At 42.0% G+C, this 16,516-nt stretch overlaps 1 protein-coding gene across 1 annotated transcript; it reads right to left on the reverse strand.

Moving 5' to 3' along the window:
• Positions 1–10,301: 10,301 nt before the first annotated feature.
• LOC119904618 (trace amine-associated receptor 13c-like) lies at positions 10,302–11,385 on the reverse strand. Its single transcript, XM_038721432.1, has 2 exons — positions 11,213–11,385; positions 10,302–11,118 (listed from the first exon to the last, which is right to left on the reverse strand). Exons 1-2 carry the CDS (start codon positions 11,383–11,385, stop codon positions 10,302–10,304), a joined length of 990 nt encoding a protein of 329 aa, XP_038577360.1.
• Between the last annotated feature and the right edge of the window lie 5,131 nt (positions 11,386–16,516).

Genomic DNA, 16,516 nt, shown 5'->3' on the forward strand with positions numbered 1-16,516 from the left:
AAGAAACCAGGGTTGTCCATATTGGGGCCATAAATATTAAGCATTGTCACTGGAAAGGAGTTTATGGGCCCAGACATCATTAAGTATCTGCCATAAGGGTCTGCTGTCATAGAGTCAAGGTGAAATGTAATGTTTTTAAAGAATAGCAACCCCCCTGGCCTCGGCCTAGTAGAGTAAAGCTGCTTGAAAAACCTGAGAAATCCAAATCGCTCTCAACCTACACTGCTCATTTGTACCAATGTGTGTTTCTTTGTGTTGATTTGAGATGTGAGAAGACACAACCTCTTTTAATAACATGACAGAGGCCCTTCACATTCAGTGAGACTAATGTTAAGTTGTTAATGATGCTGCTATGTGCAAGACTTTCAGGCGCTGGACAGTATTCTGGCATGCCTCCCAGAAATTACTTTGTCTCACCCAGTGTGGAAAAAACCTTGACGCGGCCCCAGTGCTTGATGTGGAGCTTTGCAGGAATGAGCAGCTCCTTTTCCCGATAAAAATGGACCCACGCGATAATGGCGCGGGGCTTGGATCCCTCCGGAGGTGGCGGTCACAGGGTCCGGTGTGCCCGATCAATAATCACCGGAGCGAGTAAGTGTTTCTAAACTTTTATGTGTTTCATGTCGCGTTAATGTGTTGCTGTGTGTATTTCTAAGGTTAGTTGGTGTTGTTAGGTGTGTGTGTTTGTTTGATGATGTCATTTTTTCTGTAGTGGATGAAGAAGTCAGTTTTTTCAGGTAATTTGATGTTTTTATTTGCGTGGAAGTGTTTTCATTTCTCTAAATATCAACCGTTTGATTCTCTGACTTATTGAATGTTCTTATGTTAGTGAATCAGTGATGTTTTATTAAAGTGGGTTTAAAAAGTCAAAGTCCTTCTCTCTCTCGCTCTCTCTGGTAGGGTATAGAGGAGAAGGTGTGTGCCCGATTGTCCAGGTGGAAATGGCTGCTACCGCAGTTGTCCTACAGGGGGAGAGTTCTGGTGGCCAACAACCTGGTGGCCTCATCTCTATAGGTGCATTCGAGATGACGGTGGCTGACTTTCGCCGACTTCATAGTCTAACGTGAGCTGCAGGTGACTGCAGGGGCGGGGTATAAAAACGGCAGCGTAAAGTTGATGTTGACTGGTCTTCTCTCAGCATGCCTCAGGGTCGCCTTTGCTTTTTATAAACTCACAGACAATCTGGGCACTTTCTTATCCACGTGGGGCTTAAAACAAGTGTTGTGTTCAATATAGAATGGAACTTTAATACTTAACATATGAAGTGAAGTGTTGTGGGGACAGCCCAGCTGACGGTGAGTGTCCTGGTTTTACTTTTTTTTCTCACTTTATTTCACCCATTGTTTTGCACTGCCCCTCAATAAAACCTCCTTCCCTCTGAGTGTTGCGTTTGGGTCCTTTCTGTCCCGTCTCCTAACATGAAGGTGTTCAGTTTAACTTTTTAACCTGCATTTTATTGACGCATTTTTATTTTTACTTTTTTGGCCAAGATACTGACGTGTTTTTTCTTTGTAAAAGGTGTTTGTTTTTTCTTAATTTTGTTTAAAAGATGAAATAAAGTGTTTTTTAAAATCTCTCTCCTCCTCCTTGCCTCTGTCCTACTACCTAACCCCATCCCATATCTCCAAACTCAAACAACGGCAACTCAAACATACATTACTTTGTATTATACTTGTTGTACAGTCCACAGACGATGGGTTGTACAACGGTCAATTAGAGAATTCCAAAGTGTTGGGGGACCTAGAGGGGCATTTGGCTTATTTAGCGGATCGGGAAAAGGGTGATATTTGTCACCTTATTCATTGTCATGCTTCTCTGTTCGTTGATAAACCCACACAAACCATACTTTTACAGCACGATGTAGATGTTGGTGATCATGAACCTATTAAACAGTATGCATATCGCGTCAACCCGGTAAAGCGAGTTACAATGCAAAGGGAGGTTGCATATCTCTTGGAAAATGGCTTTGTGGTCCCTAGCTCCAGTCCATGGAGCTCACCGTCGCTTCTTGTTCCAAAGTCTGACCAAGCCCCATGTTTTTGTAATGATTACCGCAGGGTGAACACCATTACCAAACCTGACTCTTTCCCTCTGCCTCGGATGGATGATTGTTTAGATTGTGTGGGATCAGCAAAGTATGTCACAAATTTGGATATGTTGAAAGGTTATTGGCAAGTGCTTCTTTCACTGTGTGCAAGTGATATTTCAGCTTTCATCACCCCTGACAATTTCCTTCATGCCTTTTGGGTTAAGAAATGCCCCTGCCACCTTCCAACGGTTGATGAGTATAGTTCTTTCAGGTGTCAACAATTGTGAAGCATATATAGATGATATTGTAGTCTTTTCTTCCACTTGGTCTAATCACTTAGACATTCTACAGGACGATGGCCTCCTTGACCCTTAACCTGGCGAAATGTGAGTTTGGAAAGGCGGTGGTCACCTATTTAGGGAAACAAGTGTATACCCAGGTGCGCGGTATTGTATTTTCCTTTGTTGTAGGATTAATTATTGGGATGGAGAAAGGTTTTGTTTGTTATTTTGGCCTAGTTTTCTATACGATCTGTGAATAAATCTAACATTAACTGACAGAATCCGTTGCACTTTGATGATTTATGGGGAGTGGGGAAAAGAGAGGAGACATCATGTTGCGCTCAGGTTTCCCCTTGGCCGGGTGTAACATACATGTTCTACATCTTCCTTGGACCTACATTCCAAACATTCATCCAATTGACTTTTGCCCATGAAAAACAGTGTTTTATTTAGCCCTGTGTGATCAAACCTTAGCCTGGTTAAAACGCTCTCCTCTCTTCTGTTACTTCTATCCACACCCTGAGCATTAATAGATTTTTGCAAGCTGTAATATTTCCTTCCACTTTTATCCCCATCCCACCTGTCCTGCCATTTCTTCATCATTTCTTGTTGATTATCGTCTTAGCTTCTCATTTTCCAAGGGGTGTTGATTTTGTTAGCTATTTTGTCTGCTCGCTCATTCCCTTTTATACCTACGTGGGCAGGTACCCAGCAGAATCTCACATCTTTCCGTAGTGTCTGTTGTCTAAATAAACTTTGTTGGATTTCTAGCATTAGATCTTCTCTATTAGATTTCATATTTTGAATAGTATAAAGGGCTGCTAGAGAATCAACACAACACACCACTGTCTGGTTTTACTTCCTCAACCCACTGCAGTCCTACAATAATCGCCATCATCTCTGTCATGTACACTGAAGCCTGATCAGGTAATCTTTTCCCAATGCTTACATTCGTTGTTGGTAGTTCCAATATATTTAAGTTTATCTCAGTTTTTGGAAATAACCAAATAGGGATATTACTAATAGGTGTAGGGGAGTTAAACCAGGTATTATTTAATATATATTCCTCCGATTTAGTCTTTGTTACCTAGCCAAAGCCATTACCTTTAAAAAAATCTATACTCCCAACATTCCTGAATAACACTCTTTGCATGGTTTTCATAACCACATCCATGTAAGCAACTCCAGTATGTAAGCATGAGTTTCTCTTGTCAGGTCAGAGGGCCCTTCTCCTAACTCAATCTGGATTGCTTTAATTGGTGTTGATCTCATTCTACCAGCACAAATCATCGGTGCTTTGTTAATAACTCTATCCAACTTCAATATATGTGTTTTAGCTGTTGCTCCATATACACAGCATCCAATAATCTATTGTTGACCTCATTAGAGCCTTGTAAATATACATTAATGATTGTTTATTTGCTCCCTAGTCTTTCCCCACTACTGCTCTCATTAAATTTATGACTTTATTGCATTTTGATTGCACCTTTTCAATGTGTATTTTCCATGTTCCCTTTTGGTCTAACCACATACCCAGGTTTTCATGACACTCTGCTGTCTATTTTCCTTGGTTTCATAAGTGCCCATGCAAGCCTCTGCCCATGCTATGACACCTTATTCACAACATCGTACCTCTGTACTTCTTTAGCTTGTTTGTGGACCACACATCCAGCATATGCAGCGCTATGCTCACCTCCACAATTGCAGCATTTTAACTTGGCATCCTTGTTACACTTGCCATATTCATGTTCTCCTCCACATTTCGTACATCTTTGTCTCCATTTACATTGTTGTACTGTATGTCCCATTCTCTGGCACTTAAAGCACCTTAACGGTTGGGGAATATACTCCCTAACTTTGTAGTTTATCCATCCTATTTGGACTTCACAAGGCAAAGCTTTTTCAAAAACAAGCAGTACAGATAGGCTGTCTGATTTGACACCACTTTTATTAGTTTGGCCTCTAATACTTTACCACTTTTTATCTCACTCTTCACATCCTCCACTGACATTTCCAGAGGAACATTTGAAATAACTCCCTTTAGCTTTGCTGCCATTCCTGGTACATGCGCTTAAATCTTTCCACCACCAAGGTTATTCATTTTCCAAATCATTTCCTGCTGCTTTTTATTTACTGATGAAATTACAATTCTTCTGTTACTCAATAGTTTAGCATATTTAATTTCCCCCATATCTTTCTCAATTGTTTTGGTCACCTGAACTGGATGAAAAGTGCCTTGCCTTTTTAGTTTGGCTAACCTCCATATCTAAAGGTAACCCATTATCATCACCATCTGAGCTATAGCCCATTGCTACACTCACAATACACTTCGCTCCGTTCAAACTAGTTTCCTTCGATCTCCCGCCAACCTCTCATATCCGTTCCAGCTCCATCTCTCGTCCCAAGTGAAAGCCATCTTGGTTCACCACAGCTTTTAAAGATATGCACAGGTGGCTGCAATCACTGAGGAGGTGGGCGTGTCTGACCGAACAGAGAAGAGAAAGACCTGAAAAGAAAAGGAGAGAAAACAGGCAAACACCACAGGCCCTAGGCCGTCACAGCACTAACTCAGTCATCATGAAGTCTTTTAAGACCGGGGGCCAATCTGCTGGGTCATTTGGTGGAGCAGCAACTGCTCCATTAGGGTCTAAGCTGCTTGTATCTGATGCTGGCTGTACATCTCTAGCTGTGCTTGTACTGGCTGAGGCTGTCTGTAGTTCACCTGGGTCTGTGTGACCTGCTAAAGAATTCTGGACCGGATCTGTGCTGGTTGTGGATCAGCTGTGCTTGTACTGGCTGACTGGCTGGAGTCTGTATGTATGTTAATGTAGCTGCATTAGGCTCATTCAAACTGGCTCCTCCAGGTTTCCTTAAGTACATTGTGATCTACTGACATCAGACTTGGAGAGGAGAGAACAAGTTTACCTGACTGCTGTTCCCGCACTTCACCCTCACTGAGTTTTTCTCGTCTAGTGCCTAGAAGGATAAGTCGCTCTTCATCCTCTCATCAATATTTTAAACATTTGCGTTCACCTTTGACAGGAAAGTGAGACAGGGCCATCAAGCTCTGTACTGGATTATCACTGCATATACCGCTGTTGCCCCCGCGACGCTGTATTCAGGATAAGCGGTTGACGATGGATGGATGGATGGATGCCGGTGTCGCATCAGCTGGGCGAGTCGGCTTTATCAGTTTGTTTTTCACTGCTGCTCTACTCAGGTGTGCTGCATAGGCCATTGTAACGAAGTCTTGCGCAGAATGTAACGGAGTAAAAATTCGATATTTGTCACCACTGCGTGGAGCTGGTAGATGTTACAGACTTGCGTGCCTCCACTTTCCGTTTGGGGATGCCCCACAGATGCTCAATAGGCTTTAGGTCTGGAGACATGTATGGCCAGTCCATCACCTTCACCCCAGCTGCTTTAGCAAGGCAGTCCCAAGTTGACTGCATCATCCACTAATAATACAGCAATAAAATCAGACACAGGCTAGAGTATAGCGAACACATATAAACAAAAACAATGTAGACAGATTGACATTTATCAACCCCCCACATTTCAGAACATTTGCACATGTCCTTGAACAACCATCCTCCAAACAACTCCTGTGCCTTGCAAAACAAGCACACAAACTAAGCCCATATTAAAAACAGTAAACTGCATTTTACAGCTAACATACATTTTCAAATACTGGTACTGAAGGAACTTAAAATACTGCAACCAGAAAACATGTATTAATTTAGAACATTATTTATCTGTTCTAAAATAATAATTGTATCAAATAACACATTTAGAAATAGTCAATCATCAAATGCACTATATATTTGTAAATATTTATCCTATATAAGAAGATTTTAGAAGTGCAATGTAAAATTACAACAAAGACATAACAAGCTGAAAATCTAATTTGATGCAATTATTCCACAATAACTTAGTATTTACATGAACTAGACATTCTAACAATCACACAAATATTTCAGGGATTTTACTCACTTCAGTGTTGATATATCCAGTCCGATGAAACAAGGAGATGCGCTGCCAGGAAAGTTTGCAGGTTGTATAAGTTCAAGGCCTTATGGCCAGACATACAGTACATGCACAATTAGTATCCAATGGCATTGCAAGGCTAAACAATAGGACCCATTGGCTATGTAAATGTGGTCTTTCAAAAAAAAAACATGGGCAGATGTATTTTTTAGAGAGCTACAAGGGATGTTGTAATTTTACAACCACGGGTCTTACATTTATTAATTTTAGCTGACGCTTTTATCCAAAGTGACTTACAATTGCTATACTTGTCAGAGGTCGCATGCCTCTGGAGCAACGAGGGGTTAAGTGGCTTGCTCAGGTGGATGTCTCACAGTGGGAATCAAACCCAGGTCTCCTACACCAAAGGCAAGCATCTTATCTATGCACCATCACCACCCCTTACTGGTGGCGGCACAGTGGTGCGGTGGTCAGCACTGTCGCCTCACAGCAAGAAGGTCGTGGAGTTTGTATGTTCTCCCCGTGTCTGCGTGGGTTCTCTCCGGGTGCTCCGGCTTCCTCCCACCATCCAAAGACATGCAGGCTAGGTTAATTGGTTACCCTAAATTGTCCTTAGGTGTGAGTGTGAGCGTGAGTGGTTGTTCGTCTATGTGTGGCCCTGCGATGGACTGGCGACCTGTCCAGGGTGTACCCCGCCTTGCGCCCGATGTCAGCTGGGATTGGCTCCAGCCCCCCCGCGACCCTGTATGCAGGATAAGCGGTTGACGATGGATGGATGGATGGATGGGTCTTACAGGGTTAAGTCATACAGGCTACAGAAGAACTCAGTCTGGCCTAAGTGAAGTTACGCATACCCTGGGGGCTAAGCCCCCACTGTCTTTCAATCCTAGTAACGTCCCTGGCTGTGCGATGTGTTATTTTGAGGGGACACTGTTATCCAAGCTGTACACTCACTACTTTACATTGTAGCAACATGTCCTTTATTCAGTGTTGTAACATGGAAAGATACAATCAAATATTTACAAAAATGTTGACACCTCAAAAATGAGGTGTACTTTTTGTAACTTTTTTGAGAATGTAACTGAATGACCGTAAGCTGTTGTTTTATTGCATCTGAGCTAATCCACTGACATCTGCTTTCATCTTGTGGCCTTGGGGGTTCTGTTGTGAACTACAATGTCAGATCATTATTTTTGGGATGTTACATTCTATGAAGTTTGATTGTAGAAATCTACATAGTTAAGTGAACTTGTACTGTTGTGTACTGTTCCTAACTATGGTAAGTTTATATACGAATAATTACAAACAATAGATTAATAATCTGTAAAATATAATGCCATATATGAAATTTGCAGTTAAATAAAGAATAAATATATACATCTTATCATGGTAAAAACAATAGGATTTAATACATATTAAAAAGAGTTGTTATATTTTACTGCTGGGCAACTATTAAAAAGTTAATCGTGATTAATCGCATTGTTACGTGCAAAATTGAATAATGAATTCTAAATCATTTGGCGCACTTTTAATTCAAATGTACTGCTATATATACATAAGTGCAATAAGACATTGTTTGTAAACACTTTAAACAAATAAGGTGCGTCTTACCAGCAGTATTCCCTTTACACAGTAGCAATAAAATATTTCTTGTAAATCTCAACGTAAACCTTAATTTAATCAAATCAAATATAAAACCAAAGCTATTTGCCACTGCCAAGGCATTACCTTTTATCTAGCTTGTTAAGACAAGTTACCATCAGAGTCCAGAGCCATGAGCATGACAAAATAACAGGCAACTTCTGAGCAACAGGGATCAGCTTAAACAGTCTATGTTCAGTAGCAAGTATCCCTGTTACAGTGATGTAAAATGGTCGAGCACAAGGCGTAACGACCAGAGGGCACGTTTCTGTGAAACTGTCGCGGTTTTACTCGCCTTCCTCACCCGACGTCAAGGCCCTTTGGCATCACCTTTTAATGGCCTGGGTACCCCTTTTGTGTCATTTATTGAGGTTTAGGGCTCCGCGGTCAAGTTAGCAATGCTTAGCAACAACAAATATACAACTTCGGTTCAAGTTAGCAACAATAAATATGCAACGTCCAGTTAGACTTTCAAAATAAAACGGTAGCATTTCAAAACATCGCAGTTTAAGAAAACAGATCATGATTTGGGTTAAAATAACTACATACGTCAGTTAACACGTAAGTTAAGTTACGTCACTTACATCAATTTACGTAACTTGCCTAATATTTAATGTTGAATTTTTGTTGAACACAAACCCGGTCTCCTGGTTCAAAGTTGGGGTCCTGGCCCTCTATCCACCCCAACCACCTCCTTGCTCAGTCTTTTCTGTTAAATATCATATACTTACCTTTACCGTCAAAAACGACGCTACAGGGCCTGGTAAAGGGATCCCCAGTGCGTTACAAACTGAGGGAGACAGCTCTTGACCATGCGTCCATATGTGAACGGCTTGTCTGATCACATGAGGAGAGCAGTGTGACCCACAGGGCGAAGCAAATACATTGCGATTATAAGAACGTTCCTAACACTGACATCTTCCCCAATATTAACCAGCATGCAGTGTGTAGCTATCCACTTTGCAATGGCATTTGATCGCTTGTCTTGCTTTTGTTTATCAACGTAGTCTGCCGAAGCATTCCTCCGCTGCTTGCTTGGAAGGGTGATTTGCAGGCTGATCAACATCCCACCCCTCCTGTGACCCGTTTGACTGGATGTGTATTCAGAGCCGGTGAGCGAATAATAATAATAATAATAATAATAATTAAAAATGCGATAACGTGTATTTACAGTATGTTTAAATTTCATATTTCCTTGCAACGTCAATAAAACCTGTGGACAAAGGGACATCTGTACTAAGATTGTTAATGGTGTTTTTCTGACTGTATATACACAGCAAATACTGAGGGCAGCAGAGTTGTTCATGGTTCAATCTCCAAAGAGCAGCATTTTTTTTTAACTCTGGACTCTTTTCTTTTAACTGGGAGTAGTCGGTAGCTTTTTCATTCTCATTGCTGTGCTTATTTGTATGCATTCAGTTTTCGTGGTTCCTCAAAATCCCTTACTCTTGCAACATGTACAGTGTGCCAGGCCAATGCACACATCAGCATTTTCACTCATTGCACACTAGTATTTAACCTTAGCCTAAAAGGTTAACAACCCTAAATTTCACTACACAAATCAGACCTTTAAATCCAAGAACTCCTTGAGTTTGTTGTATTTCTGAGTTTTGTTGAGTTTGCTTTGTTCTGCTGGGTTTACCTTATTGGGTATGTGTGTTTAATTTTGTTTTTCCCCTGGATAAAGTCAAAATTATGTTTTATTTGATTAAAAGGACATATACAGTGTATATTGTAAAGTATTATTTAACTTTACATATTCTGCAGTAATGAAATCATGTAATGATGCTTTTTTAATTCAATTTATTTCAGTCTAATCACATAATGGAATTTCATACCTGTAAAGCATCTTTGGTTACAAGAGCCTTAATATAAATAACAGTAAAAATGCTGGTGCTGTGGTGAGTTTAAATGTTAAACAGTGCAGGGTGCTTATGATAAGTACAAAACAAAACTCTTCTCTCTAATCACATGCTGAATGTGAGAGGAGACTTTACATTGGATCTACACAGAGTCCAAGAACTGAAAACACGCAGGTTAGAATCTGCAACAGCCACTGAGTGTCATAATACAGGCACATTTAACTAGCAGCACACTCGAACTATAACTGAATATTGATCATAATCACCATTACTAAAACAATAAAAACATTCTTTGCAGGTTAGTAGAAGCTTTGAGCAGAATTACACACAAGGCCCGATTCCACCTCTTTTTATGCACATTTTCAATTTGCACATAAATTATATGTAATTTTGTTAATTCTTCAGGAATTAATATTTTCTCCTTTTGGACTTGTGAATTAACACACAACATGTTTTAAATTAATATGTAGATTTCATTCACTCAATCACTCCACAGCCTCTCTAGAGTATGTTGGCCTCACAGGAACCAGGCTGCAGAATCTTAAATGTAACAATTTGAAAAACAGCTTTTTTAAACCAGGGGTAGAACAAGGCATAGATCACAGGGTTTAGACAAGAGTGTAAATACAAAAGAGAGAGTCCATAAGATGTAGATGAAGAATTGAGCGTATTGTCACCTGCAAAAGAGACACAGTAATATGGGCAGAAACATAGTAGGAACACAACTACAAGAACTCCAAGAGTCCTGGCTGCTTTCAGTTCAGATTTCTTTGTTGTTAGAGTCACTGAACTTTGGAGTGTGACAGCTGTAATTTGAGAGTGCATGGCACGAGCCTGAGACACAGCCACTACAAACACTCTCATATACAGAACTACGATGACAGTGATGGGAACAATAAAAGTAAAAACAAGATCAGCAGCTCCTGCAATATAACTTATAACAATCACACACTCTCCGTAGCAGGAATTATACCTGTCTGGTTGAGTCAGGCCATATTTTGCAAAGAGACTGCAGTAGAAAACAGAACAGAACCAACACAGACAAACACAGAGTTTAACTCTTCTCTCAGTGATTCTGGTGGTATAATGCAGAGGGTCACAAATAGCAACATATCGGTCAACTGATATGAGCACTATGTCGCCTACTGAGGAAGAGGGAATGATGAACGATACATATTTATACAGAGAACACATGAGGTCACCAAGAAACCAGCAGGATGTTTTTCTGAGGATTTCTACCGGCATCAGCAGGAGGCCCACGAGAAAGTCTGAGACAGCCAGAGAGAGGAGGAGAATGTTGGTGGGCGTGTGGAGCTGCCTGGAGGGAAAGAGGAAAGTATCATCACTCAATTGTGCTAACTAAAAGTACATGTCTTATATTTCTAAAACTTTGCTGAGAAATTGATCTCTGCCTGAAGTGGGAGACTGAGATGATGACAAGCAGGTTGAGAGCCACAGTGAGCACAGAGATGGAGAACACAAGAGTGTGCAGAAATACAGTTTCGGACCCAGGAAGTGCCGACTTCCTGCAGGAGGTGTTGAGGAGTTGTGGAAAGCAGAGCTCTGCTCCATCAATAACCTCCATCAGACAGTGAGAGGAGGAAAGGAGGAGCTGCAGCTCTGGCAGCTTCTGACCAGAACACTTTATCATACAGTTGATTTATCTCTTTCTGACATTCAGTTTGTCCCTCCTCTCCTCTTGCTCTCACTCTCTGTTGGACACTGATGCCCCTCCTCTCTTCTTCATATCACACCATGATCTTTAACACCGTTTCTCCAATAATCCCTGTGTATGACTGCCCTTCTGTCGGCAATCTGGTAGGTCAGGTTATTAGAAAACTATTTAAGAGATGTATTAATAATAATAAACTTATTGTCACTAAACTTAGATAAAAGATAACGAAGCCCCACCCTGGTATCAGGGACCAATAACAAAAACCTGACATTACATTCATTTAGCTGACACTTTTATCCAAAATGATTAAAATTGCAAAATAATTCATAGGTTGCACACCTCTGTAACAAGGGGTGTCGTTCTCAGGGAGTGGATGTGTCACAATGGGGAATTAAACCCGGTTCTCACTTTAAAGGCATGTGTCGTATCCACTGCTCCATCACCACAACACTTTAAATATTTGGTTTGTTCATTTAACTTGCTTAGTTAAAATAGTTTACTTAAAGTTATAACAATATCTATAACAATAGCTGCTTGACCACTGTTATCTACTCTAAACAAAATTAAAGCATACAACAATCAGCAATCCCCCCCTCGATTGTGAAAGCGAGGAAGATGGTGGATGCAAGCACATGGGTGTCTCAGCACATAATGATGCAAAATGTTGCGCAAAATGTTGCACGTTGTTATCTTTTGTCTGCAGGTATGAGATAGTCATGTGTTGTAACACAAAAACTGTTTGTCATCCGGACAGTGAAGACCCACACCTTGGGAAAATAAAGTTATGTGTTGAAGCAGGTTACCTTTTGCTACTGGAGTCACAACGTCAGTCCCTTCACCGTGTTGTGGTTCTTCTCTGCGGTCTCCATCTGGTTGGACATAACAAAGGTTACGATATGGTAACCCTAGTTCTGTAAACACAGGCGGAGCCCTCTACTGGACTCTATACCTCCTCCAATCACACGCACGCACTTGCCCACTGAAATTTTATTGTGCATGTAGCCGACCAATAGGACGCTGCTACAGATACGTGTGTGACGTATAATAAGCAGTGTCCCTACTGCCTCAGCATCCGACCACCTCTTCAGCAGACGGGGTCAGAGCGGCAGGGCTCATCGGTAGATGGCTCCACCTGTGCTTATAGAACTAGGGTTACCATATCATAACCTTTGTTCTATCTCTCTACTGGACTCTATGGGTACAGTGGGTGGAGCCCGATGTATGTCCGCCCTAGCCGTGACAAGCCAAAGTCCTCCACACTAACCCGGTCGGCCACAGGCCAGCCAAAGCCCTGGCCACCACATCACCTAGTGACAGAATGGTGGGACACCCTGAGAAGGTCACTGGACCGATAGACCATTAACACCTGGACTGCCCTGACTTCTCACTGGAACGTCAGGCACTGCCAGTGTATGTTCCCCCTCTACACCCAGTAGTCACCAGATCCTCACTTTTCAGATCTTAGGTCACACTTGCGAGCTGGATCTCGAGAGATAGAAACGCACAAATGAGCACAGTAAGGGCCAAGATGCCATTGTGCAGATCTCTTCAACACACACCCTCTGAAAAAGGGTCACAGACACTTTCACACTTCCGAGTGGAATGTGCATGCACCGCTAAGGGTGGGTCTGTTCCCGCCCGTGTACAGGCTTAGGAAATTCACTCTCAAAGCTAGCTGGCCAGGCTCTTCTTGGACAGGGATTTACTGACTGCACTCTCACTGAAACAGACGAACAGCTGACCAGTGCACTGAATGGGGGCCATGTGCTCTACACTGGACGTTAGCCTAGCACACATGGACACAACAGATGCACTCTCACCTCCCTGCACCCTAAGTGGGGTAGGGGGGTAGAAAGCATCCAGATTTATTGTCCTGGACCTGAACATGCTCCTTATGTTCTTAAGAACAAAGGAGGTGTGTGAACCGACAGGCACACAGCTCACTCATCTTCTTAGCAGAGGTGAGAGCAAGGCGCAGGGCTATTCAAGAGATAGCATTTTCAATGAGGACTCCTCCAGGGGCTCATAAGGTGCAGATATTAGAGCCACCAACACAAGCAGCAAGCCCTACTGATCTGTGGTGTCCTTGAATGCACCACAGCTCGCTGCTGCAATGATGGCTCAACGTGCAACAGTGTCACCGTGAGCATGTCATCAGTGGAGCAGTCAGTATCAACACAGCTGCCGAGTGAAGCCGAGTCAGGACAGGGCATCCTCCTCTCCACTGCAGCGAGCTGCTGCTGGGAGAATGAGCCGCTGTTCAATGTGATAAAGTGCCACGGGCCGCACCGCTTGAAGAGACGTGTTGTCTGGTTGCATCTCTCCGGCTATATCTGACCTAGATTGGCGTTGTTGCTGTCGCAGCTAGTCAGCTGAACACTGTGCTGGTTCGGTTGAGCGTATGTTGACAAAGTGGTTGTGTGTTTTAGGAACACACACACTGTCAGTGAGCTAGCAGTGTTCCCGTGGGCGCTGTCGTGAGTGCACGGGGAACGCAGAGTTGGCTCGCATTGCTGCATTGTGTCACTGTCATGGCAGCAGCCCTTCATTTGGCTGCCAGGCGATGTAGGCGACCCGTTGCGCAGGCCGGACAACCAGCTAGCAAGGAGGAAGCCCAGGTCCTACTACCGTCTCGCTCAGATGCCACCAGGAGAGCGACCGGGCATGGGAATGCAGAGTTACAGTATTGCATTGCCCAGTTTCCACGGTAAGAACAGCTTGTTTCTTGGCTGTCACGTCGTGGAAGCGGACCATTATGGCTGCGCGGACTCTGAGGTCAGGCTAGTCACCCACCCTCTCACTCAGTTCTGACCGGGAGAGCGGTGTGGGCTGCGGGGCGAACCGTTAGCTTAGCATCGGTGAGTGCAGTTCAACAAGGGTTGGTCGGATGCTGTGCTAAATATAATTAACATGTTTTACTCAAAAAACGGTTTCCACATTCTCAAAAGCCTTACCATAGTGTACACAAGCAGCACATGTAAAACAATGGCGTCTTGAACACCAGACGGGGGATTGTGACAGCGTCAGCAGGCCTCTCTCCCTCCATAACGGTCACTTGGCCAGTCGCATTTCATGTGACCTCCTTTTCCTAGCAGGAGCTAGGTAATGCATTTGAGCATCCATGAGTGTCTGTGTTACGCCCCTGTAAAAGGGGAAATAGAAAGTACGACACGGACACGATGTAGCCTCAGTCAAGTCCAATGTTGTAATGCATTTACCAAAAACATACCAAAATACTTTCACAGCATTTTAACAGTATTGGCAAAGAACAGTAAATTACATTTAGCTCTGTGAAGTGTTGAGAAAAATGAACAGCACAATTGGAAATATCCTGTAATGCTAAATACTGCTACCTTAGAGTTATTAATTCAGAATACTCTTAACAATTAAACCTCAGCAGTGTTGCACTTACATATAAAGTATCCTGCCTCTTCACATTACACTCAGTTTTCTTACACTGCAACAATCCCTACAGTGTAAAACAAATACACAGAAAACGGCGGTGGCGGCGTTCCATTACAGCCCCACTTTAACCTCGGCCCACATGACACAGCTAGCATACAGGCTACACTGGAGCAACACTTCACCTTTAGCCTGCTGTAAAAGGGGAAATAGAAAGTACGACACGGACACGATGTAGCCTCAGTCAAGTCCAATGTTGTAATGGACAAACGTAAGCCACACGTTCCGTACACAGGCTGAACGAGGCATGAGCAATCGTGAACAGATCCTCCAATCACAAACTAGTACTTAAAACTATACGTCAAAAAGAAAGTTAAGCTTATGTAAACAATCAAACACTGCATATTGTTTTTTTAAGATGCATTTCCCCAAATTGATATAGAAGTTAAATAAAAAAAAAACATTTTAAACATAGATCGTCTTTTTATCCTATTAACCTTTTTAGCCTCTTTTACCCAAAAAGCAATAGATTACTGATCTACAGATCAGTGTATTTTAACTTTGTCCTGTTTTATAAAGGAATGAATTATCAGTTTTTACTCAAACAGTGCAATGATTCAAAGCATTCTAATTTTCCCTTTTTATGGACATTTTTAAGTATCTTTTAAGTCATATCAACCCAACTTATATCCTCCCATTCAATTTATTCAGTATAACACCTTTTTGATCATCCTTACGTGCTCACTTAATGTACTCAGTATTACATAATTTTCATCATCCTTACATCTGCACATATTTAGCCAAATAAATGTGGCATGGTGGACCAGGAAGAGTGGAGTGCCAAACTACGCCGCCTAGGGAATTGCACCCCTGGAAATATTATATGAATCTTGATTATTTGAAGGAGATAAAAAGAAAAAAAAGGCACACAGGAATGTTACTGATGAGGCAGAGATGTGGTTCAAAATACACCAAAATGTTTTTTTAAAGGTTCAGTGATTTATCGACAGAAATGCAATATAACTATCCATAACTATGTTTTCAGTGGTATGTAAAGACCTTACATAATAAAGCATTGTGTTTTTATTACCTTAGAATGAGACATTTATATCTACATAACTGCGGGCACCCTCTTCCATGGACATCGACACATTGCATCGTGGCTGAAATTGGACAAACAGCGCTACGGAATGCGTTTTGTCACTACATTCTTCTTGTTCTACTTCTTGTCGAATTCAGGCAGTGTAGACACTCATTACTATGTTGAATACGTATGTTAAAAGAAGTAGTAATAATATACAGCATGGGTCTGCAAATAAATTTTGAATCGGAGCAATATTTTCAACCATTAGATGGTGGATGAGATTGTAAGTTATAATATTACCTTTCAGCATTTAGTTTGGTTAGCTCAGTTGGTAGGCCGCAGGACACCCAACCTAGGGATTGAAGGTTTTTTTTTTTCTCTGCAACAAATGGATTCTGCAGTGAATGTTTCTCAGATCACAGCATGTGCTGCACTGTTTTTGTTTTAGTGTTTGATCCGTCCCCATCAAGCTACGAACGCTTTTGCATTTCCCCAGTATCTCCAGGCAGAGGAAATTTAGGGGAATCACATTCCTTGACGGCTCTTTCAGAGGCT

The sequence above is a fragment of the Micropterus salmoides genome, unplaced genomic scaffold, assembly GCF_014851395.1.
Source record: "Micropterus salmoides isolate LMB-PRFRI ecotype aquatic unplaced genomic scaffold, ASM1485139v1 Ms_hic_scaffold_15, whole genome shotgun sequence".
In the NCBI taxonomy this organism is placed as follows: Eukaryota; Metazoa; Chordata; class Actinopteri; order Centrarchiformes; family Centrarchidae; genus Micropterus; species Micropterus salmoides.

Bases quoted from the DNA above. Each gene is read 5' to 3' on its own strand.
- LOC119904618 (XM_038721432.1), bottom strand. From the start codon at position 11,385: ATGGAGGTTATTGATGGAGCAGAGCTCTGCTTTCCACAACTCCTCAAC. The intron at 11,119-11,212 runs GCAGAGATCAAT...CTTTCCCTCCAG, and splicing joins ATCTCAGTCTCCCACTTCAG to GCAGCTCCACACGCCCACCA.